The 23239-nt window shown below is 45.4% G+C and overlaps 1 protein-coding gene across 3 annotated transcripts in view; it reads left to right on the top strand.

Annotated features, from left to right (window-relative positions):
* The window catches only part of Trit1 (tRNA isopentenyltransferase 1), a 48547-nt gene that overhangs the window by 17509 nt on the left and 7799 nt on the right, over positions 1 to 23239 (top strand). For 2 of the 3 annotated variants that reach the window (XM_060379644.1, XM_060379643.1), the window contains exons 2-10: positions 8959 to 9101; positions 14414 to 14510; positions 15212 to 15357; positions 17024 to 17166; positions 18867 to 18978; positions 19325 to 19437; positions 19637 to 19714; positions 22351 to 22460; positions 22744 to 22861. In XM_060379644.1, the coding sequence (XP_060235627.1) occupies positions 8959 to 9101; positions 14414 to 14510; positions 15212 to 15357; positions 17024 to 17166; positions 18867 to 18978; positions 19325 to 19437; positions 19637 to 19714; positions 22351 to 22460; positions 22744 to 22861 (1060 nt within the window). The remainder of the gene's footprint in view (positions 1 to 8958; positions 9102 to 14413; positions 14511 to 15211; positions 15358 to 17023; positions 17167 to 18866; positions 18979 to 19324; positions 19438 to 19636; positions 19715 to 22350; positions 22461 to 22743; positions 22862 to 23239) is intronic. The other variant, XM_060379645.1, reaches the window with a different exon arrangement.

The following is a 23239-nucleotide window of genomic DNA, read 5'->3' as shown; positions in this document are numbered from 1 at the left end:
TTCCCCCACTGCCCAGGCTTGTGTGTTCCAGACCTTTGTTCCCACTTCAGCCCCTACCAGCAGGTCATGCAGTCCACTAGCCAGGTTAAACTTCCTCTCCCCTTATAAAGTCGTGTCTAGCAGTACCTAGAAGTCTTCCTTATGCAAATAAGGCATCTCCAGCACCCTGTTAATGATTCACCCCAAAAGCCCCTACCTACCCACCAAAAGTTTAAGTAGCCTTTGTTTCCCCCATTCAAGGAGCTGCCTCACTGAAGCTGCCTCCTAAGAGTCTGTTCTCATTACGCTCACAGCCTCTGAGGTCTCACCTGCTCCCGGCAGGGAAATGGAAGCCTGACCAGCACAGAGCTACATAGTGAGACCCTGCCTCTAAATAAATAAATAAATAAATAAATAAATAAATAAGAACTGTTATGGATGATAGTTGAGGTAGATAGATAATATGAAGAAAAATAGAGGTACTGGGAATCCTTTAACATTTTTGTTTTATTACCTAGGTGATTCACTCACATACAGGAGAAGATAACAAGTTCATTTTCTGGCATGTCCGGTTTCTGGGGCCTGTGTGGGGTGATGATGGTGATCAATAATGAAGGTAATAATACTAGCTAGCTAACTAGCTAATGTTTATTGGCTGCCTCTAAAGGAAGGCCCTATTTTGTATGCTTTTGTTTATATGAACCATTTCACTGTGACAAGAACTCTTTGAGGGTAGGTTTAAGATCACCCTTGCTTGGTGAGTGGAGAGTCTGAGATACAGTGGGTTAAATAACCTGTCTGAGCTCATTTCTAGTGAGTGGCAAAGTCAGAACCCTATACTGTTGATCCCTTTGTTGCACTGTGGACAGCTTTCGTTGAGAGGGAAATGTCCAGTTCCATGTATAGGTTTGGTGCCACAAGGAAGACATAGGCAGCAGATACAGGCTTGGGAATTGTCGGCACAAAAATAAATGTAGAAGCCATGGTATCCAGAGAGGTTTGTGAAATGGGAGGCACATGCCATAAAGACTGCCGTTCGTCAATAGTGCCCCCTGGTAGGCTTTGCAGATAGGTCAGTGGCTTGCTTCAGGAAAGGATGCTGAGGAAGAGTTAGTGGGCTGAGAAGAGGCCCCGGGGAGAGTGGTGCTGCTGCTGGAGCTGGAGGAGAGAAGTTTCTGGTTAGCGCGCTCAGCAGTAGCAGATGTCTGCTTTTTCCGGAGCTTGTTTTGAAAGTTGAGCGAGCAGTGCCGTATTTGGCAGGCAGGTTCCTTGTGGCCTCAGTGAAAGACATTCACAGAGCACTTGAAGGTGGGGGCAGCGATCAGGGAAGGGTGGTGGTGACTGTATTGGTCTGTAAAACTGAGGCTATAGAATGTTAGTTCAGAACATGGCGGTTCTGGCAAGAGATCACATCCAAAGACCTTCTAGGTCTGTGTGATCCGGCTAGAATAGAAACTTGCCTTTAATTCAGGATATAGTGGCAAGTAGTTCTGAGTTCAAGGCCAGCCTGATATAGAGCAATTTTCAAATAAAGAAAGGCTTAGGTCCAGCCATGCTGGTATGCACCTTTAATCCCAAACAATGAAGGTAAAGTTAGTTTGTAGAAGGAAGCACCCATCTTTGAAAGTGATGTCTAATTGAGTGGCAGAAACAGTGATGAATCAGAGAAAGACTTGACAGAATAAGAGAAGAAAGAGAAGCTACTTGAGGGGCAATGAGAAAGAGGAGGAGGCAGTTTTTATCAGGACAGTAATAAAGAGACACGATGCAGAGAGAGAACTCAAGTGAAGACCGAATGAGCCAGAGGATGAGAAAGAGCCAGGAGATTAGAGCAGATTGCTGGCATTAGTTTGAGACCAAGCAGAGCAATTCAGAGGCTGAAGAGAGAAGCCAGATTGAATAAGTCAGCTGGGAGAGGAAGGTGAGCCAGAACAGCTGAGTTGAACCAGCCAGCCCAGAGCTCAGGAAGTACAAGAAAGACTCAGTTCATTTAGCAGTAAGTCGCAGAGGCTGCAAACATTCTAGGTTAGATTGTATGGAGGCTAGAAGCTTCCAGGACTAGGCCTGAGTTAGCAGGAGGCAGGAAGCCTCTGAGACTGAACCAGGCAAATAAAAGTTCCTTTTACACGAGGCTGTAGGTCTAATGTGAGGAGGGAAGAACATGGTTGGAGGACTTCAGGATCTGATTTGGAGTAGGAAGGAAATGAAGTCTAAAGGGTCAATAACTGGGAAGTAAAGAATCAACTTAGGGGGCCACGGCCACCCTGTGTTTGTGCCTTCCTTGGATCTAGATCCTCCTGGTTCCAGAGCAAGTGCTCTTAGCTGCAAGCCATCTCTCCCACCCTAAACATTTCGTTTATTTTTGAAACTTGTTACTCAAGCCCAGGCTGTTCTAAGTTTGATGTATAGTTCAGGCTAGTATTGAACTCACAGCAGTTCTCCTGCCTTAGCTTTCTCCCATTTTTTTTAAAGATGTTTTTAGTCAGGTGGTAGGTGGTGGTGCGAGTCTTTAATCCCAGCTCTAGGGAGGCAGAGGCAAGTGGATCTCTATGAGTGCCAGGCTAGCGTGGTCTACAAATTGAGTTCCAGGACAGCCAAGGCTGTACAGGAAAACCTTATCTTGAAAAACAAAACAAAAAAAGAAAGAAGGAAGGAAGGAAGGAAGGAAGGAAGGAAGGAAGGAAGGAAGGAAGGATGACTTATTCAGAGTGAAGCTTGTTATCACATTCTTTTTCTTTTTTAGGTAGGGTCTCTAATGCAGGCAGGCTTTAAATTCCTTATGGGGCCTAGGATGACCTGGAGCTTCTCCTTGTGTCTTAGAGTGCTGTAATAACAGGCATGCACCACTACACTGAATTTATGTAGTTCTGGGGAGTCGTGACCTCATTCATGCTAGGCCAGCACTCTCCCAGGCTTGGCCATCTCTGTGTGCTCCATCACGGGTTCCCACGGGAGTAGGGAGATGGAGCGAGTGGCTTGCTGTTTTTGGAAGGCTTCTTTTTAGCTCTTCCAGCGTCCAGCCTGACTGTTGTGTTAAGCAGAAGCACACCGAAACGAACTGAAACTGTGTATGAGGGCAGATAGAAGGCACTTAGCCACAGGTCTAATCTAATTCAAGCATGACTGTGGCATTGAGATATGGATGTCACTTAAACCTGGGCTAAAAATAGCATTTTAGAAAATGATTTGTTTCTAGGCTTTGCTATTATTACTTTGTGTTTTTATTTTTCTCTCTGGTACTAAGACTTGTACCGGGATGTGCTAGACAAGGGCCTCCTCCCCACTGAGCCGTGTCCTCAGCTCCCTGTAGGTATGTTTGAATATTTATTTATGATGCAAATCAGTGGTAGCTTGTTCTTGTGGCTTTGATGGTTATTTAGTTATTTTTTTACATGTATGGCCATTTTCCCTGCAAGTATGTATGTAACATGAGTGCAATGGCCACAGAGGCCAGAAGAACATGTCAGATTCCCCTAGGAGCTAGAGTTACAAGTACCTAATGTGAGTGCTGGGAACTGAACTCAGGTCTTTTGCAGAAGTATCATGTGCTCTTAACCACAGAGCCATCTGTGCAGCCTCCTGTTTTTACTTTTTAGTTTTGCAGCTGATTTTTTAAGGAAGATTTATTTATTTATTTTACATATATATAAGCTATCTGTAGGTCATCTGCATGCTAGAAGATCCCAGTATAGGTGGTTGTGAGCCACCATGCAGTTGCTGGGAATTAAACTCAGACCTCTGGAAGAGCAGACAGTGCTCTTAACCACTAGGCCATCTCTCCAGCCCTCTGCAGCTGATTTTTAACAGACAAAATATATATGCCCATCAGCCCAATAAACTGAAAGGGGGAAAAATGCCTGTGTAATCACACTAAGTTCAAGAAATGGAATGTTATCAGCACTCTGAATAATTCTGAATATTTTGTCTCATTGCTAATATTCACTTTTTCACATTTCCTCAAAGCTAGCATCAGTGTTTTTCTTTTTAAAGCTGGTTTGTGGCACATATCTATAAACCTAGCACTTGGGAGGAAGAGGCAAGAGGATTAGAAGTTCAAGGTTAGCCTCAGCTACAAAGTGAGTTTGAGTCTAGCCTGAGCTACATGAGACCCTGTCTCAAACAATAAAAATAAAAAGTAATAAATTCAGATGAAATATACATGGATCAGTGGGAGAGCACATGTTTCATGTATGCAAGATGCTGGGTTTAATCTCCAGAAATACACACACACAATATATATGTGTATATATATGTGTGTGTATATATATGTATGTATATATATATTAAATTTACCATATTATTTTAAGGGCCACTTTATTTTGCTGATTGATTGATTGATTGAGGCAGAGTCTCACCATGTATTCTGACTGGTCTCGAACTCACAGATACCTACCTGCCTCTCCTTCAGCTCTGCCTCTTTAATTCTGGGATTAAAGGTGTGTGCCACCACACCTGACTCAAGGGCCATTAACAAGAATTTTTTTTTTTTTAACATTTATTTATTTTCCGGTGCCTGTAGGTATGGCTACACATGCTAAGGCATGCATATGGAGGTGGGAAGACAGTTTGCAGGATTTCTCTTCCACCGTGTGGATTCTGGGGATCAAACCGGCCGTCAGGCGTGGTGGCAGGAGCCTTTAGCTGCTGAGCCCTTTCACAGCCCTCAGCAGCCACTTCACAGCTCAGCAGCATTACACACATTCACATCTTCCTGTGACCACCACCACTAGAATGTTCCTTCTAGTACATTCCTGACTTTTCAGAACTGAAGCTCTGCCGTAAGCTGAAAGAAACCCCGTCACGGCGGTGTCCGCTGCCAGGTGTCCTGTGTAAGTGGAGTCATGTTCTCAGGTCTCAGACGTTTGTGCCCCTGTAGGGCTGGTAGGCCTCACTCCTCAGTTCTGTCTTCAAGGTTTGTCTTTGTGTTAACATGATTCCGTTTCTTCCCTCTTTCTTAGGCGGTGTAATATCCCATCATAGGCATGTATACCCCTTTATGTGTTTCCACTTGTCTGTTGATGAGTCCTTGGTGTTATGTCCACTTTTTGGCTGTTATGAACATGGCTATATAGATATATGTTTAATACCTTGCTTTCATTATTTTGTGTCTATACCAGAAAGAGATTTGCTGTGTTGTATGATGGTCCTGTTTTTTTGTTTTTTTGTTTTTTTTTTTGAGGAGCTTCTGCATTGTTATTCATATAGCTCTGCTATTAAAAATTTTTTTAATGTGTCTGTTTTGTTTGCGTATATGTTTGCGCACCATGTGTGTGCCTAGTACCAAAGGAGGTCAGAAGATGGCATTGGATCCCCTAGAACTGGAAAGTTGGTTGTGAGCTGCCCCATAGCTCCTGAGAATTGAACCCAGGTCCTCTGCAAGAGCAGCAAGTGCTCTTAGCCGCTTGGCCATCTCTTCGGTCCCTGGCTCTGCCATTTTTATTTTATTTTTTTCATGGACCATCTGTCTATTGGATTTTATCTGTAGAGGCTGGTGAACTTCAACCAAAGCTACAAAAACGTGGTGTAGCCAGTGTTAACAGGCCCAGAGAGAAGGACTCACAGCAACCAGTACTTTCTTTAGACACCAAAGGAGCACTTTAGTAGGGGACAGAGGACATTTGAGGCATGAATGTCTGGGCGTGAGTCCAGACACACACACACACACGAACCCAACAGAGTTGTAACTCAGAGAGCTGAGGCGTGGGCAAGTAGGGCTTGTCCTTACCTTGTCCCCTGTAGGTCTCAGGCCCTGTATTGAACTTTAGTCTCATGAACACGGCGAACTAGTGTTGCTAGTCCTCCGAACAGGGAGAGGAAGGACTGTTATACCTCAGAGATCAGCTATTGGCAGGCCGCAGAGTGTTGACGGCCACGGCTGCCCCTGCATCTGTCTTGGTCGGCTCCCGCATGCTCTAGTGTTGCCTGTAGGATGTCTGTCAGCCTCCACAGGATGGGGTCATAAGTAAAGTCAGAGAACTCTGACCTCTCCATGAGTCACAGTGTGTCCTGCATGCTCTTCGATGTGAAACAGATGACAAGCAAAGTAGGCTGGAACATGGACCACGCAGTTTCGTGGTAGCCTGGGAGGCAGTGGGCTGAGAGCCCATTGGATGTGTGTGGTAGCAATTCAGCATCTATATGCGAGTCTTAAAGCTTGGACATAGGAGAGCTGCTGCTGCCCTATCCTGGCTTTCAGGGTCAGTTCAGAGGGCCACAGGACCCTGTTGTTGTTTTGCTGTTTCCTCCCTTCTTTTCTTCTTTCTTCTTATTTTATTTGATTTTTGAGACAGGGTTTCATAGTGTAATCTTGGCTGGTCAGGAACTCATGCATAGACCAGGCTGGCCGTGAATTCACAAAGATCTGCTTACCGCTGCTAGGTTTATGCCTGGCTCATTTTTGTATTTTGAGGCAGGGTCTTGCTATGTAGCCAAGGCTGACCCAAGCTTGTAATCTTTTTCTGTCCAATTCTTAAGTGCTATGATCACAGATGTGCATTACCTGCCTGGCCTCAGATATTTCTTACTACTCATCATGAGAACTTTCCCACGGAGATTTTTAAGACTCCATCTTTTGTTATCAGTATTTTCTTCCCCTTGGCACATGGACAGCACCAAGAAGGACAAGGCAGGTGTCTGAGACAAGCTGTCCAGCAGCTGTCTGATTTTGTGTTTGGTGCTGACAAGCTCCTAGTTGCCATCACTGTCATTGCCTAGGAATTTGGGCCTGTGCTGTACAGGCTCAGAGGGACAGTCACAGAAGTGTTCTTTGTGGCCAGGTCTGGACTGTGGCAGAGCTGAGAGACTGGGCGAGGACTTTAGATGTGAAAGCCTTTGGTGCCTGGTAGATACAGGCAGAGACCTTGCAGTAAGGAAAGGATGCTCTCCAGGTTTTTCTTGGTGATGCTGTCTTCAGTCTCCAGGGGGACCTGGGTGTGGAGACGAGTGGAGAAAAGGCCACATCAGTGTCAGCCTTCCTTACTGCTGAGAAGGCATGGCAGAGCTGCAGGGAGAAATCCATCCAAGGCCTCCCCATGTCACTTCCACCGAACGCCTGTTCAGGGTCTTAGAGTGACAGGCACTATGCTGAAGGGCTTGGTTGAGAAGTGGGAAGGAAAATCTGGAGAGGTGGATATTTGGCAGCATATTGGGTGGAGGGTTAAATGGTGGATTCCTCAGTAGTACGACCGTTTTATGTTGATTGAGTTGGTTGTTCTCAAGATGGAAGATTCTGTGATGTGCCAAAAGGATAGACTCTGGGGATGCATCCCTCCGAGGCCGAGGCCCTTCTTTGCTCTCGCCTTGGACACACTGGATGATACTGGACCTGCATAGGCTCTGTTTCCAACCAGCAGTAGCTGCAACAACTGAGGGGATGGGGGGTAAGGTCAACTTAGAGGCCATGGTGATGTCAGTTATTGATGTCACCTGGGACTGCAGAGCCAGCCCAGAATGGGGTGTATATAGTGCTTTAAATTTCTAAACATAATTTTCCCAAACTTTCAGTCTCTTTACATCCTTGTCAGCATTTGTTTTTCTGTACTTTTTTCTTCTTTGTTTCTTGTGGTGCTAATAATTCAAACTAGGGTACTTCTCACTTGTAGGCAAATGCCTTACCCCTAAGTCACACTCCCAGCCTTACCTGACACCTTAAATAAACAGGAAGCTGGGCATGGTGGCACAGACTGGAAGTCTCAGCACTTGGAAGACAGTGGCAGGCAGGTGATCTCTGTGAGTTTAAGGCCAGCATGGTCTACAAAGCAAGTTTCAGGCCAGCTGGGGCTACATAGTGAGACACTTGTCTCAATTTTTAATTAATTATGAGATAAAGTTTAATGCGGCCCAAGCTGGCCTAGAACTCTATGTAGCCAGGATGACCTTGACCTTCGATCCTCCTGCCTCCACCTCCACACTGGGGTTTACAACAAGCATATGCCACCACCATACCTCTCTCCCTCACTCCTACCTCTGTACTGTTGTACCCGTGCGCTCCAAGAATACAAGCTAGGATGTGGCAGAAGCAGGAGTTGGTCTGAGGCAGCATGGCACCAGGGCTGTTTCTTGTAACCGTAGAACTTGTAGAGGGAAATGTGAGATGAAATGCTTTAACGTCCTTGGGGCTCTGTGGAACTTGCTGTTTGTTGGTTTCAGTGCTCCTTGCAGAATCAGTGATTACAGAGAGAACATTGTATCCCAAACGTTTATTCCTGTTCCCAGAGTAGTAGTTTCAAGTCTGGTCTTCATCTGGGACCTTGTGTTCACACAAAGAATATTTGAAGTTTTTAGTTGAATTGGCAGATGAAGAGCTTTCGGGCAGGATATTGCCTGTAAGTAGACTGTGACTGCCGACCTGCGCAGCCATTGGGCACATCATGATGTCACTAGCAATGCAAGGCCGAGGTGAGGATGTGTGTGTTTGATATGTATAGAGTGGCCGCTTCTTCATAAAATGGAACCAATCTGAAATGAATCCTAAAACCTTTTAGAGCCCCTTAAATCCAAGAACTACTGAGCCTTTTGGGGTAGAGGTATGGACCATGCAAAGTGTTCCATTCTGGAGACTGGTAAGTAGAGTAAGTGAAGAAGCCTGGGGAACTCTTTGACTCTTGTAGATTCCTTCTTCCTGGCTTGGATTTACACACCTCCTTAATGTTTTCTTTTATTTTTTTCTTTCCCAGACAGGGTTTTTCTGTATAGCTGTGGCTGTCCGAGACTCACTGTGTAGACCAGGCTGGCCTCAAACTCACAGAGAGCTGCCTGCCTCTGCCTCCTCAGTGCTGGGACTTACACCACCACACCTGGCTATGTTTTCTTCTTTCTTTGACTTAGCTTTTGTGCTAAGGGTCTGCTCGCAGACACAAGCAAGACCTGTTGCTTGAGGTCAGCCAAATATTTGGCTGGAAGGAGAAACAGACTCACTTCTCATCAAGCATGTTTTTGTGGAGGCAGATGACTTTCTCACATCTATTTCCTTCCTCATAGGTCTATGAAGGGCTAGACATCATCACCAATAAGGTTTCTGCCCGAGAGCAGAAGATGTGCCAGCACCACATGATCAGCTTTGTGGACCCACTCGTGACCAGCTACACCGTGGTGGACTTCAGGAACAGAGCAGCTGCCCTGATATCCTTAAGGGAATAAAGCGCCCAAGCTTGGTGGCCTTCATTCTTTTAAGCAAGGGCACTTCTCCTGGTAGACAGCTTTCCATAGAACTCATTAGAAATGCTGGCTCTTGTCTGTGTGATTCTTCCTTTTGAAGTTTATGTATTTTTATTGTGTGTGTATGTGCATACATGTTCTGTGTCTACATGTGAAATCAGAGTAAAGCTTCCAGAAGTCACTTCTCTCCTTTTACTTGTTGAGGCCAAGTCTTTGTTGTTGTTTCTGCTATCCTGTGTATTCCAGGCTATCTGACATACAGTCATCTTCCAACTGATTCTTCTGTTTCTGACTCCTAGTTTGAAGTATAGATGCTGGAATTACATATATGTACACCACATCCAGTTTTTTTATCTTTATTTCATGTGCATTAGTGTTTTGCCTGCACGAATGTCTGTGTGAGGATGTCAGATCCTCTGGAACTGGAGTTATAGAAAGTGGTGAGCTTCCATGTGGATGCTGGAAATTGAACCTGGGTCCTCTGGAAGAGAAGCCAGTGCTCTTAACCACTGAGCCATCCCTCCTGCCCCGTGCCCAGCCCCGCTCTCCCCCCACATCCAGCTTTTTTATCCCCTAGGGATTGAAATCAGGTCATCAGGCTTGCTGGGTAACTGCTTTTACCCATTGGGCCATTTCACCAGCCTAAGGACATTTGGAGAAAAACATTTTGTGACAGGGACACTGATTTAGAAATAGAAAATCTATGTTCGGATTCTGAAATTGCCTCTTTTGACCGTGTTGTTTTACTAGGTAAGGCATTGCTCACACTGCTGAGCTTCAGGTCGCTGCCCTGTAGAGTGGGGATAGGGCATTGTGAATATCACAGTAATGGAGCCACTGAAAACCTCAGAGGGATTGTGACGTAGGGAAGGACTGGGAAAAATAGTTCTGGATAGGATGAAGACAGTTTTGAGAAAAGGAACTGAGTGAAGGGGCTATACCTGTAATTTTAGCTCTAGGAGAAGCTGTAGCAGGAGGATTGTACCTACAGCACCAGTCCGGGGCACATGCTGAGACTATCTCAAAGCCATAAAAGACAAGATCAACAAGAAATAAGTAATGTACAGGGCCTCCTTTATATTTTAAAATTCAGAGAATCTTTAATAGCTGAACTACCAGCTATTAAAAAAAAAAACAAACACTGAAAAGTTATAACAGTTATAATTACTCCTGGGGGATGTAGCCCAGTGACGGAGCACTTGACCAGTGTAAATAGATGAGGGCCTGGGTTCAGTTCCTCGTAACAGGGGAAAGCCCTGAACCAGTGAGTAGATGGTGCATTGGCAATGAAAGCTATGAAATACTCGATGAGTTTGTACCACAGAGGCAGCGGGGTGGCTCAGTGGGCGGAAGCAATTGCCGCGTAATCGGACGGTCCACATCCGATCCCCAGAGCCTAGAGTAGAAGAGGAGAAAACTGATTCCTGGAAGTGTGCGCCACACACGCAGACACACACACACACACACACACACACACACACAAATAAAACCAAAACAAAAATACCCCCCATTGCAACAGAATAGGAAATTCAGCGTGGGATGAAATGAATGTATATGTTTATCTTATGCATTGTAGACTAGTAAAGAATGAATGGAAGCCCTGGGTGGTAGCGCACCCCTTGAATGTTAGTACTTGGGGAGGCAGAGTCAGGCAGATCGCTCTGAGTTTGGGGTCAGCCTGGTCTACATAGCAAGTTCCAGGACGGCCAGGGAGATACACAAAGAAACCTTGTCTCGAAAAACCAAAAGAAAGAAGAAGGAAAGAAAGCTTGATTTTTTTTTTTTAATATCATTAAGAATGTACAGTAGAGGGGGCTGGAGAGATGGCTCAGAGGTTAAGATCACTCTCTGCTTTTCCAGAGGTCCTGAGTTCAATTCCTAGTAACCACATGGTGGCTCACAACCATCTATAGCGAGACCTGGTGCCCTCTTCTGGTGTGCAGGTGTACATGCAGGCAGAACATTGTATACATAATAAATAAATAAATAAAAGAATGTACAGTAGAGCTGGGTGTGGTGGCACACACCTATAATCTCAGCACTTGGGAGGCTCTGAGTTCGAGGCCAGCCTGGTCTCCAGAGTAAGTTCTAGGACAGCCAAGACTACACAGAGAAACCCTTTCTTGAAAAGAGTGCATGTCAGGACCTTGGATACAGGTGGAGTGCTTACGTAGCATGCACAGAGCCCTGATGTGGTTCCCTGCACTGCATAAACCAGGTAGGGTGTACCTGTAATCTCTTGGGAGGGAGAAGTGAGAGGGTCAGAAGTTCAGTCATGGCAGCATAAGGAGTTCTAGGCAAGCCTGCGCTAGAAGCTTGTCTCAAAAAAACCAAATCAAATAAAAGGCTGTCAAACTGGGACACCTAGGCATGTGCCCTAGGACACCTTGCTCAGTTTTGTCTTAGGCGTGCATCGGCGATTTGCACTTAGTAACAATAAACACCCAAATTACCGTTCTCAAAGAATGTGCAGTATTTGCTTTACTCTTAGAAGTTCTTTGTAACAGTAAAAATGAATAAATTGTAGTTACATGCATCAGTCAACATGGAAGAATTTTATAAACAATATAAATGTTGGGGATCACAAGATACATGTCTGTTTTTGCCACTGTTGTTACTATAAAAGTTAAAAAGCAAAAAAACTATGTTTGGTGTGCTGGAACACACCTGCAGTCCCAGGAGTGGAGGGTGAGGCCATTGCTGCACAGAGCTAGCATTGAGCAAACAACACATATAAACTTGGGGGAATGTCGATAGCATAGGGAACAGCTGACTAGTGTTCTTAATGCGTGAAGGGCTCTCGTGAATGTGAGAATACTTACAGGGCCTGGCGTGTAGTTCACACAGGAGTGAGCACAAATGGCGGTAAGCGCGGAAAAGGTTTGGCCCTCCTTACTAATCATGAGCATGCAAATCCAGACAAGGAGATAGTGGTTTTGCCTATCAAATGGGCAGATTAAAATGCGGATTGTAATTTCAGGTCTGCCTATTTTGCAGGGTGGTTGTGTCAGATAAGATAGTATGTATGAAAGCCTGACACCTGTCACCAAAGATGAGTTTGTTTGTTTGTTTTCCTTGGATGGTCAGCTTGTTCATAAAGAACTAATGCAGAAGATGGGCGCAGTAGTGCACGCGTGTAATCCCAGCATCTGGGGAGGCAGAGGCAGGTGGATCTCTGTGCGTTCCAGGCCAGCCTGGTCTACAAAAGCTAGCCTAGGACAGCCAAGGTGACATAGAAATTCTCCCTATCTCAAAACCTGGATAAAATAAAATAAAATAAAATAAAATAAAATAAATAAAATAAAATAAATAAAATAAAATAAATAAAATAAAATAAAATAAAACAAAACCTGACTCAGTGCAGAGGGCCTGATGTTTTCCAAGCACAGAAGCATCAGGGGACGACTCATCAGACCAGCTCCAGGCTAGATTTGAAGTTTACTTAAAAGCATAAAATCACAGTATCAACTGAAAGGATCACTGAAATTCCAGTGCAGGAAGATGGAGAGTTCAAGGGTAGCCCATATTTAGGTCAGCAGGCTTGGTGGCAAGCACCATTACCTACTGAGCCATCCTGCTAGCCCCTGTCTGTTTTTTGAGAGAAGGTCTGTGTGGCCCTGGCTGGTCCTGTAGTTACTATGTAGCACAGGCTGTTCATGACCTTACAGAATTCTCCTGCCTCAGCTTCTCAAGTGCTGAGATTATAGGTTGTTGTGCCCAGTGCCAGCCCTCTCTGTAGTCCTTGTTGCTAGCATCTTCCTTCCTGCTCTGCCAGAAGGAAGGACCCTGGAGGAAGCCCTCATCTAGTTCTGTCTACAGGTTGCTGCAGGAAGGAGCAAGGAAACAATTATCTGCATATTGAGAGTCATCCTTCTTTTTAAATAAGCACAGCCCTAGTAATTATCCACTCAACAGACATTCTAAAGAGAATCCCAAGAAGCAGAAATAAAAGAACAGTAGTGGCTGCAGTAAATTGAGTACTTACTGGCTTTCAGGCATTACAGTAGAGTCTTTATACACACTGTTACAGTTAATGTTCCTAAGCACTCTGGGATTTTGCAGGTGAGAAAACTGAAGCTCAGATAGGTTGAGCAACTTGCCCTGAAAATTAAAGTCTGGTGAGGTCTCAGTGGCTGAACTATGCGCTGCTACTCAGTAACGTTGACTCAGAACTGTGGTATGGGGGAAACAGCCTATGCTTTATCTTGAAAGTCAGGTCACACACAGGGTGTCACCTTGGTGAGCATCCTTGAAAGAAGCAAGACCCAGATGTTTCAAGAATCAGGTACCATTGTGCATTTATGTCTGGTTTTCTTTCTTTCTTTTTTTTTTCCTTCTGTTTTTAAATTTAAAGACTTTATCTTATGCATGTAAATGTTTTGCCTCCATGTATGTCTGCGCACCAAGTGCATGTCTGGTTCTAGTAGAGGCGTTGGGTCCCTTAGAACTGGAATTACAGGTGGCTGTGAGCTGACATATTGGTGTTAGGAACCAAACCTGGGTTCTCTGCAAGGACAGCAAGCACTCTTTAGTCCCCTCTTGGTGTTTTGTTTTGTTTTGTTTTGAGACAGGGACTCATATATTGCAGGCTGGCCTTGAACTTCTGATCTTCCTGCCTCTTTTTTCTGAGTGCTGGGATTACAGAGACATGTGCCACCATGTCCATTTTACATGGTTCTGGGATTAAAGCAAGAGCGTCTGCATGCTAGGCAATCACTCTTCCAACTGAACCACCTACCCATATCCTGTGTCTGGTTTATGGAAGTCTCACCAGGTCTAATTGAAAATGATTCCAGGAAATTACAGGAAGCATTGAAGGCAGTGCCACTGCCTGTTACCCTCAGCACTCCAAACAAATGTGATTTTATGTATTGTATGATTGTTTTGCTTACATTTAAGCCTTTGCGCCACATGTGTGCCTGGTACCTGGGGAGGGCAGAAGAAGACCCTGGATCCTCTGAGAGCCACACATGGGTGCTGGGAATCGAACCCAGGCCTCTGGGAGAGCAGCCAGTGCTCTCAACCCCCGAGCCATCTCTCCAGCCCCCCTGCCTGCCTGCCTGCCTGCCTTGGTTTTCTTTTTTTGATGTGTGTGTGTATGGTACGTATGCCTGTTAGTATGAGTATGTACACGTGTGTGCATGCGCACATATATGGGTGGAAGCTTGAGGTATGTGCCCACATATTATTGGCTTTTGTGCTTTCTTACTAATACTCTTCTTCTCGCGTGAGTTAGGATTCTCTTATTTATATTAAATAACTTTCTTAATGTTTACATTGAAGATATTTTTGCTCGAGACAAAATTCCCATTGTTGTGGGAGGAACGAATTATTATATTGAGTCTCTGCTCTGGAAAGTTCTCGTGAATACCAAGGTAAATCTGGTTCATTTGTAACTCACTAAAGAAACAGGTTTCCTTTTTTTTCATGCCAGGTAATTTCAGTGGGAGGAAGGTTGACTCTTACCTGATTCTTATAGTCAGCAGCTGTAATTTTCCTCCTTAATATTCTGAACAAATGCCACCTCCATATATGAAGTGTACTCCTCCAAGCTGGCCTGAGGGTAGGGGTTGTGTGTGGGAAAGAGGCTCTTGGATTAATTAGCATCCCTGTAAGTTAGCAGTCTGTCTGTCTGACTCAGCGTTTCCTGGCTGCCAGCACAGTGTACATGTCAGAAGTGTCCAGCACTGACCTTTCTTGTGGAGGTCAAGGCTTTGTAAATGGCAATGTGTTGGCAGGTCTGGTCCACTCTTTAGTCATCCTTGGGTAGAGTGGGCTACATTCCTGGATATGTTAAAATAGATGTGGTAGCCCAATTAAAATAAACAAGCAGAGTAGCCAAGTACTTACGAGGTAAGCCATTCTTCCTCTTTGTTTATTGTGGCCTTACAGTACTTACCACAGTGTACTGGAATTTTTGGTTTATGATCTGTCCCTTACTATATAGTACGATCTTCATATTTATCTCTGTTCTTCATTTCTAAGGCTTAGCAGCATTTCTAAGGCCTAGCCCATTTAGAGTGTCAGTGTTTATTGAATAGTTGGATTAAATTTATTCTAAACCTTCTTGTATTAGCCTCAGGATGTGGGCACCGGGAAAGCAGTTGACCGGAAAGTAGAGCTTGAAAAGGAAGATGGTCATGAACTCCATAGACGGCTAAGCCAGGTGGACCCAGAAATGGCTGCCAAGCTACACCCACATGACAAACGCAAGGTGGCCAGGTAAGAAGGCCTGGGTCCCTTGCCTCAGAGTTCCTTTAGAGCTGGGAGACAGTAAAGCGTTTGGCTAACCTGGGTGCCCGAGGGTCTTGGGAGTAGTGGAGATTGGTTTGTTGTAGTTCAGTGGGCTTGGAGGCCCGAGGTACTGCCTTAGTCCAGACCCTCAATAAACAGTCGAACCCTACTTTGTTGTTAGCATTTTAAAGGCACGGTACCATATTGTTTTTCCTCAGGGCTTCATTTTCTATTTGATCTTTGCTTGTATAACAGTTTTCATATAAATTTTTTCTGGCATGCAGTACGCTTACGTAGTGACTTGAGTTTCATAATTGATTGTGCAATGCTGGATCGTGCCCCAGTAGCTTTCCCGGTGGGAGGTAGGGTTTATAAGCTGTCTCAGGTGAGCTTGCCTTTGCACATGGGAACTTCATTGTAGGGGCGAGGGGTGGTGCGTTCTTAGAGTGCTTTGGAATTGGAACTTCCTATGCTGCTTTATCTGCAGTGCTGGGAACGGCTCCTGTGCTGGGGAACGGAAGACCGCCTAAGGAAGGGTGTGCTGTGGTAGCTGCACATATCACTGGTTATGGTGACATTGGTGTTGGGGGCCCTGCGAGGTGTTCTACTCTAAAGATTTTTAATCCTAGTGTTTCTTTATACTTTTCCAATATTCTGCCTTCAAAGAACATCTCCACCACATTGTGCCATATTCCGGTGGAATTTTTTTTTTTCAGACAGGATTTCCCTGTTGTAGCCCTGGCTGTCCTGGATCTCACTCTGTAGACCAGGCTGGCCTTGAACTCAGAGATCCACCTGCCTCTGCTCCTCAGTGTTGGGATTACAGGAGTATACCAGCACCCTGCTCAGATCTTTATTTCTTACTATATCTCTTTATCCTGCTTGAGAACTGTGCCTCCGTAAGGGTCAGTAGGTTCCAAGCAAGAGTATGTATTGTTCTAGGCAAGGAGTTACTGTTAGGGTTTTTTTTTTTTTTCTCACAGAACGACAAGGGGTCTCACTCTGGTGTTGGGGTTTCAGGAAGCAGAAGTGGGTCAGGAAGGGAAAGATCGCTTTCCAGCTGATGAGATGCAGTCACCTGAGTGGGAGAGTGCGGCTTTGGGTTACCGGGTGCTGCACTGTAACAGACTGTACACAGACATGAACGGCAGCTTAAAGAGCGTGTGGGCTCCATCTGTGACAGTATTTGTTCCAGGAGAGTGTGCTGGATTAGCCAGAAGCATTCTGGATTAATTTTAGACACACTGAAGAAGAGAGCGGCTGAGCTGGATACACGGCATGCCTTGGTACTGTGGGAAAGGTACGCTCCAGCGAGACCAGACTTGTCAGCTTGCACAGAGCGTCCTAAACAAGCTCGTGCTGCTCGCTTGAAAGCCGGTCTCCTGCTAGTACAGAAGAAGCCTGCCATCTCTCAACCCGCTTAACTCATTCTAGAAGGAGTTTTTAAAAGAGCGGTGTTTTTGCTAACCCAGAGTTCAGCTGCCTTTCTGAATAGCGTTGGGATTAGAGTAAAGATGGAACTTCTTGGTTTGGGAATTTATACATGAAGTTGAAAAATGAGGCTTTCTGTGAGAGAGTCTTTCTCTTCATTCCAGATGAGAATAAATGTTTCCTAATGGGTTCCCCATCTCACCTCCTTTTTTAAACAACTTAGGAGCTTGCAAGTGTTTGAAGAAACAGGAATCTCTCACAGTGAATTCCTTCACCGTCAACATGCAGAGGAAGGTGGTGGTCCGCTAGGAGGACCCCTCAAGTATCCTAACCCATGCATCCTCTGGCTTCATGCTGACCAGTCAGGTAAATGCTTCACCCTAGAGTCCATCTGAGGTAAAACGTAGATTACTAGGTTTCTTTCTGTCAGGTGTCTGACTGTGAACACTAGTGTAAGCTATTAAGTTTATTGTGTCAGTCATCATGTCTTGCCTTAGGCTCCTTGCTGTTCCCTTAGATATTTCTGGAGAGGGAAGAAGGAGGGGAAGGGAATGCTGGTTCTCAGACGCCAGAGGAGGGTAGGAGGAGATAGTCGGAATGAAAAGTGGTTGTTGTTCAGAGAAGGTTGAAAGGTGAGAGTGAAGGAAGTTTCCTGTGCATAGAGGTCTGACCTCATGGTTGGCTGTGGCTGGGTCATTGATTAGGCCTGAGAAGTGGCTGTGATGATTGGCTGACTAACCTGATAGACTTGTTGCTAAAGTATCGTGGTGCCCTGTCCTGGGAGCTACTTCACCCAGCAAACATCCAGTGAGCATTCAGTAAAGTGCCAAGTATTCCATGTATTTGCTGTGCTTTAGAGAAGAGTAAGCTAGTTCCTGCCCTTGCAATCTCCTAGGGGGTGGTGTGATAGACAGGACTGCAACAGAGTGATCAGTGCCAGCTGGAGATCTCCTCAGAGTGCCGAGGCTGCAGGGAAAGATGATGAGCGTCTCTGGGGGTTAGGAAGACGAAATGACAGCAGGCCAGGCAGTGCAATACAGTGGTAGATTGGCCAGGCTTGGAGGCGTTGCTTTACGTCACACATTGGCTCCGCTGTCTCCTAGCTCTGTGGGTTCTTAAGACCAGTTAGCTTACCTTTATGTCTTTCCACTCTTCAATAAAATAGAAGTGATGATAATAGTACTCAGACCTCATAGCATCCATTAAGGATTCAGTAAACCAATGCTGTACAAAGTTGTGAGGTTGGGAGTATGGCTCAGTAGGAGAACACTTGTCTGATGTGCACACAACCTTGTGTCCAATTCCCAGCACTACAAAATAAATAAATGACAGAGAGAGTGCTCACAGTAAATGTCACACTACTGGTTTACTGACCAGTCCCCAGTAAACAATCTTAGCAAGGTAAGAAAAAGTAGAGGCTAAAAAGAGAGAGCTCAGACAGTCATAACTGTAAGGCTAATGTTTCAGTCAAACCTTACACCACAGTTCAGTATAAACTAATGGCTTTGAGTCCTGGCAGCATAGGTCTGGTCGCTGCACCTGTATGGTGATGATCTCCCCTCATCTGGGTAGTTCAAGATGCACCAGGATGTCACCTGGGGATTCTGAAATGAAAACAACACAAAGTTACAGTTAAAAAAAATGTGACAAAAGTTAGGAAAGTCCATCACTGGATGTGGCGGTGCACACCTTTAATCCCAGCACTTGGAAGGCAGAGGCAGGCAGATCTCTCTGAGTTCCAGGCCAGAGAAAGGAAAAGTCAACCAAGGAACCTCAGCCACTTTGAAAAGCAGTGAGTAGGAAGTCGACACGGTCAAGCGCTTGCCCTTCATTCCAGCTCTCATGTGCTATTCAGATAGGAGAAGGCATGTGCTCCTCTCTGTTTTGCTTTGCACTTGTGCAGTCCAAAATACAAGTAAATACAGTATGAATTTTTATATCCTCTGCAATATGAATCCTTTCATTTGGATAAAAACCCTTCTTAGAGGCAGCGTGTTCAAGTCACCGTGTGAATGTGTAGAAGACACCTGCCATGTGTGCTCACTCAGGGACTGTTTTGACTCAAGTTCTAGATGAACGCTTGGATAAGAGAGTGGATGACATGCTTGCTGCTGGACTCTTGGAAGAGCTCCGAGATTTTCACAGACGCTATAATCTGAAGAACTCTTCAGAAAATAGGTGAGGATTTGGCTGCTGTTCTGAGTCACCCTCCACTACTTGCCCATGGTTGCCAGACCATAAACATAATACTGGCTTTGGATCTACTTACTAGTCTTTGGCCATGGCATTGGCAAGACCTATTGAAGGAGGTTTATTGTATCTTTTGGAGTGGAAATTTGCTTTTCTTTCAGACATTCCCAGAAGTTACTTTTTAAGGAAGTAACCTGGGGGCTGGTGGGGCGGGAAGGGGAGAATTTCAGTCAGTAACTGCTCTGGATCTCACTGTTCTCATCATTGAGAACCTCCGAGGCCCCTGCTGGCTTTCAGAGGCTGTGGCTCACTGCTGACGCTCTCCTGTTCCCAGCCAGGACTATCAACATGGTATCTTCCAGTCAATTGGCTTCAAGGAATTTCACGAGTACCTGATCACTGAGGGAAAATGCTCACCAGAGACTAGTAACCAGCTTCTAAAGAAAGGTGTGAACTCCTCCGTCTCACCTAAGTCTTGGACATCCTTGGGTGGTCTGAGCCGAGGCTAGTGGAGTCCCAGCTGAGAACTGAGATTGTTATCTGTCAAGTCTAACAGTGTACCAGTTTCTTTTGCTCTTGGGCTGGGAGGGTCGACTCCTGACAGAAGTGCTCACGGAGATGCTCCTGTGTTTGCTGTGTTTTCCAGGAGTTGAGGCCCTGAAACAAGTAACTAAGAGATACGCCCGGAAACAGAACAGATGGGTGAGAAACCGCTTTCTGAGCCGTAAGTCCACTCTTCCCATCTTCTGAATCCTTTTTGACAGAACATTGAGCTGTCCTAAGAATCTGGACCCAAGGTGGGTCATTTGCATGGATGATTATTCAGGGATGCTTTCTGGCTATGTCTCATGGGGGAAAAAAAGAAAAAGCATCTAAGTTTTCATTCAAGAGTTTTCCTTCTTCCTTGAACAGATGGTGGGGGCTACAAGCAGGAGGTAAGAACAAAATAGCAACTTGTGAGCAGGCTGGGTGTTCAGATCTGATTCTAACTTCAGTTTTGTACCTGAAGAGCAGGCAGAAATCTGCAGGGAGCTTTCCTCATTAAAATGGCTCCTGGGTCTAGTGATCTTTCATATAAAGAGCAAAACAAAATATTTCTCCTTGGTTTATCTTTGTGGTCAGATTCTTGGTAGTAGATACAGGGTACTTCAACTGCTTCAACTGAAACTTTAATTGAACTTTTTTGGGGGATAGGAGGTTCAAGACAGGGTTTCTCTGTGTAACAGACAGGCCTATCCATTCTATAGATCAGGCTGACCTTGAGCTCACAGGGATCCACCTGCCTCTGCTTCCCAAGTGCTGGGATAAAAGGTGTGCCCCAGCACTGCTAGGCTTGGACAGAGCCTTTAAGGGAGAGGGAAAGACAGTCTTCTACTGTGTCTTTGGCACTAAATGTAGTGCTGTGTCATTGTGTTGAGGCTTCAGAGTGAAGGGGTAATTGATTTTACAGGTAAGAACATGAAGACCTAATGAAAGTCCACTGACTCCCTTTCCCTTCACCCCCGCCAATAGGCAGGAGAGCCAAAATGCAGACCTGACTCTTTAAGTTAGGCTCATGTTTCATTTGCTACACCGTTGGCTAGCCGGCATTCGTATTAGCCATCAGGCCCCCGGTTGTGTGCTTATGAGCTAAAAGGAGATTAATTTAAGTGTACTGAAACTCTAGTTTTATCTTGCAGACACTTTTAAAATACACTTTTGAACCATCTCCAATTTACTTTTTGCCAATAGACTTCTGCTTTCAGTTACAGGAGAGGCCAGTTGAAGCCTCTGTCCTGTTCTTTGGTGCCTTTGACCATGTTCGTCTTGGTCTATGGTGTCCCTTCCATCAATCACCCTTTGCCTTCCTGTCTTGATAAATGGAGGGGTCCCATCTTAGTTTCAGCTGAACTTGACATTCAGAGCTACAGATTTCAAGTGCAACTTGCCAGGTCTGACAGTAAGTGTGAACCAAAAGTTTTTTTGTAATGGTGTAGAACTTCCTCTTGTGGTAAAGCCATAGTAACCCTGTCCCTGAGGCAGGAGGGGTTAATGGCACCTCATTCTGTTCAGGCACAATCCTGGTGCCAGAGTGAAAAGCACAGCTGCCCTCCAAGTCAGGAGCCACATTTGATTGGCCAGGGCTAGTCTGTTGGGATATGGCCTGGCAGAAAGCCAGAGGGACTTCCCCACCCCAGCTTGGCCTTGGACCCAAGCCAGAAATAGCAGCTGGGAGCCGAGAACTTGTTGAAAGGTGCTTAGACAGGGCACAGAAGCCCAACAAAGGCCTTAGAGAAGAGAGGGAAATGTAGAGTGGCCTAGAAACAGGTGCAGAGCTTAACTAAGGCCAGGTGTGCTGTGGGTGCCGCCTGCACTCTCCTGGTCTCACCTTTCCATGTGGCGGCAGGTGTAGGCCAGTCCAGTCTATGAAGAATCTTATTTGTGGTTGGCACACTCAAAAGGCCAGCACCTGCCAGCCGTTGGCATCCCGATGCCTTTGATGTTTCTTGTCCATGGGACAATGCTTCTTACCGTCAGGTAACTGAATTGAGCTAGTTGTAGAAGGCAGTCTAGTGTGTCTGTGGAATGCAGAGGCTAACTGAAGCTAGAGTGTTTCAACACAGTTGACCCAGATGTGTGATGTTTCTTCTCCTATGTCTAATGTCCATTCAGAAGTATTTACCAGAGAGTGTGCTTGAATCATCCTTTAGATATGGCTCTTAGGAGGTGTTCAGGAACCTGACATTGTACTGCATGGCTGTACTCACATCATTTGGAAGGTAGAGAAGCTGGAGAATCAGGGGTCCAAGACCAGCCTCAGGTGTGGAGTGAGTTTGAGGGTAGCCTGAGCCACATGAGTGTCTGACAAACCCCTGGGAGAGGGCTCATGGAGGGCAGGATAAGATTCAGCTAGATCAGCCTCAAGGCTAGTTCTTGAGTTCAGTGGTACATTGGTTAATGCCTGTGGTTATCCAGATGCTATCAAGGAGTGTGGACAGTCTGCCTACAGAGAGCTCTACTTTCAGATGACATAAAATTTATAGCAGGCACTCACTCAAAGCTTAGTTTATTCCCTCCTCTAACGTGCTGTCTTTATATAATAGTCCACACAGTGTTGTTCACTGGAGCTGTTCCTCCATTTTGATTTCCTTATGATCAAAGTTCTGCGCCCGAGGCCCTGTTTACACAGTCAGGCATATTGGCTACATGTGAGTCAAGCTTTTGGGCCTTTGGGAATGTGGCTTATATTTATAGTAGAATGGATAGCATGGTCAGAATGTCCTGTTGTTCCTGTTCCACTTGAGGGTTTAAGAGTCCTGAAAACAGAATGGATCGGGACTTGTAGACCAGACTCTCACGACTTTTCTTTGTCATCATTAGGACCTGGTCCCAGTGTCCCCCCAGTATATGGCTTAGAAGTGTCTGATGTTTCCAGGTGGGAGGAATCTGTTCTGGAACCTGCTCTCAGTATTGTACAAAGTTTCATCCAGGTGGGTGTTAAGGAGGCATGGTCTGTTGTCAGGTTTGCAGGCTACTTTCTTTTACTGGCAGTTTTGCTGCTATTTAAGGGAGTCAATGGAATAAAGCAGCAGGGCTGTCTGCCTTCAATTTTCTGGAGCTTCACATTTAGAAAGGTTGGTGCTAAAATCTGTTGACAGCCCACCTGCTCCCTGCAGATAAAAAAGAAATCTTGGGAAAATCCCACTCCCCTTAATGTAAGAGACTTGTCCCAAATCTCTTTGAAATGAATACCGTTCCCCTTTGTTCTCTTAGGGCCACAAACCTGCAGCTACTCCGATGACGATGCCATACGATGAAACGGAGAACAAGAGGAGTTACCACATGTGTGACCTTTGTGACCGGATCATCATTGGGGACCGGGAATGGGCAGGTAGAGTACAGATGGGAGCTGGGGGGGGATATACTTGGGTGGGAGTCATACTTCTTAAAACTTGGTCTTTAATAATTGAATGCTGGAGTGAGCTTGTAGCAGGGCAGATTTCCTGAGAACATTTCCTAGACTAGGGAGTTGTGCTCATATACCGACATGCAGAAAACCATTGCCCTCCAGCTGCAGCTGGAATAGGAACATCAGCTCTCTCTAGAAGGCATTAGGAAGCTTCTGCGAGTGAGTGGGGGCAGAAGCACAGCCAGGGGAGCAGGCATGCACAGGGTCCTCAGAGGCCATGGGGTCTTTTCAGCCCTTTCAGAGGAACTTGTTGAACTGGTGAGTGGCTGAAACTGTGATGAAAGATGGGAAGAAGTGCTG

This window comes from Meriones unguiculatus, chromosome 3 (assembly GCF_030254825.1).
Source record: "Meriones unguiculatus strain TT.TT164.6M chromosome 3, Bangor_MerUng_6.1, whole genome shotgun sequence".
In the NCBI taxonomy this organism is placed as follows: domain Eukaryota; kingdom Metazoa; phylum Chordata; class Mammalia; order Rodentia; family Muridae; genus Meriones; species Meriones unguiculatus.
The sequence above is the reverse complement of the archived record's forward strand: the minus strand, read 5'-3'. Positions and strand labels throughout refer to the sequence as shown.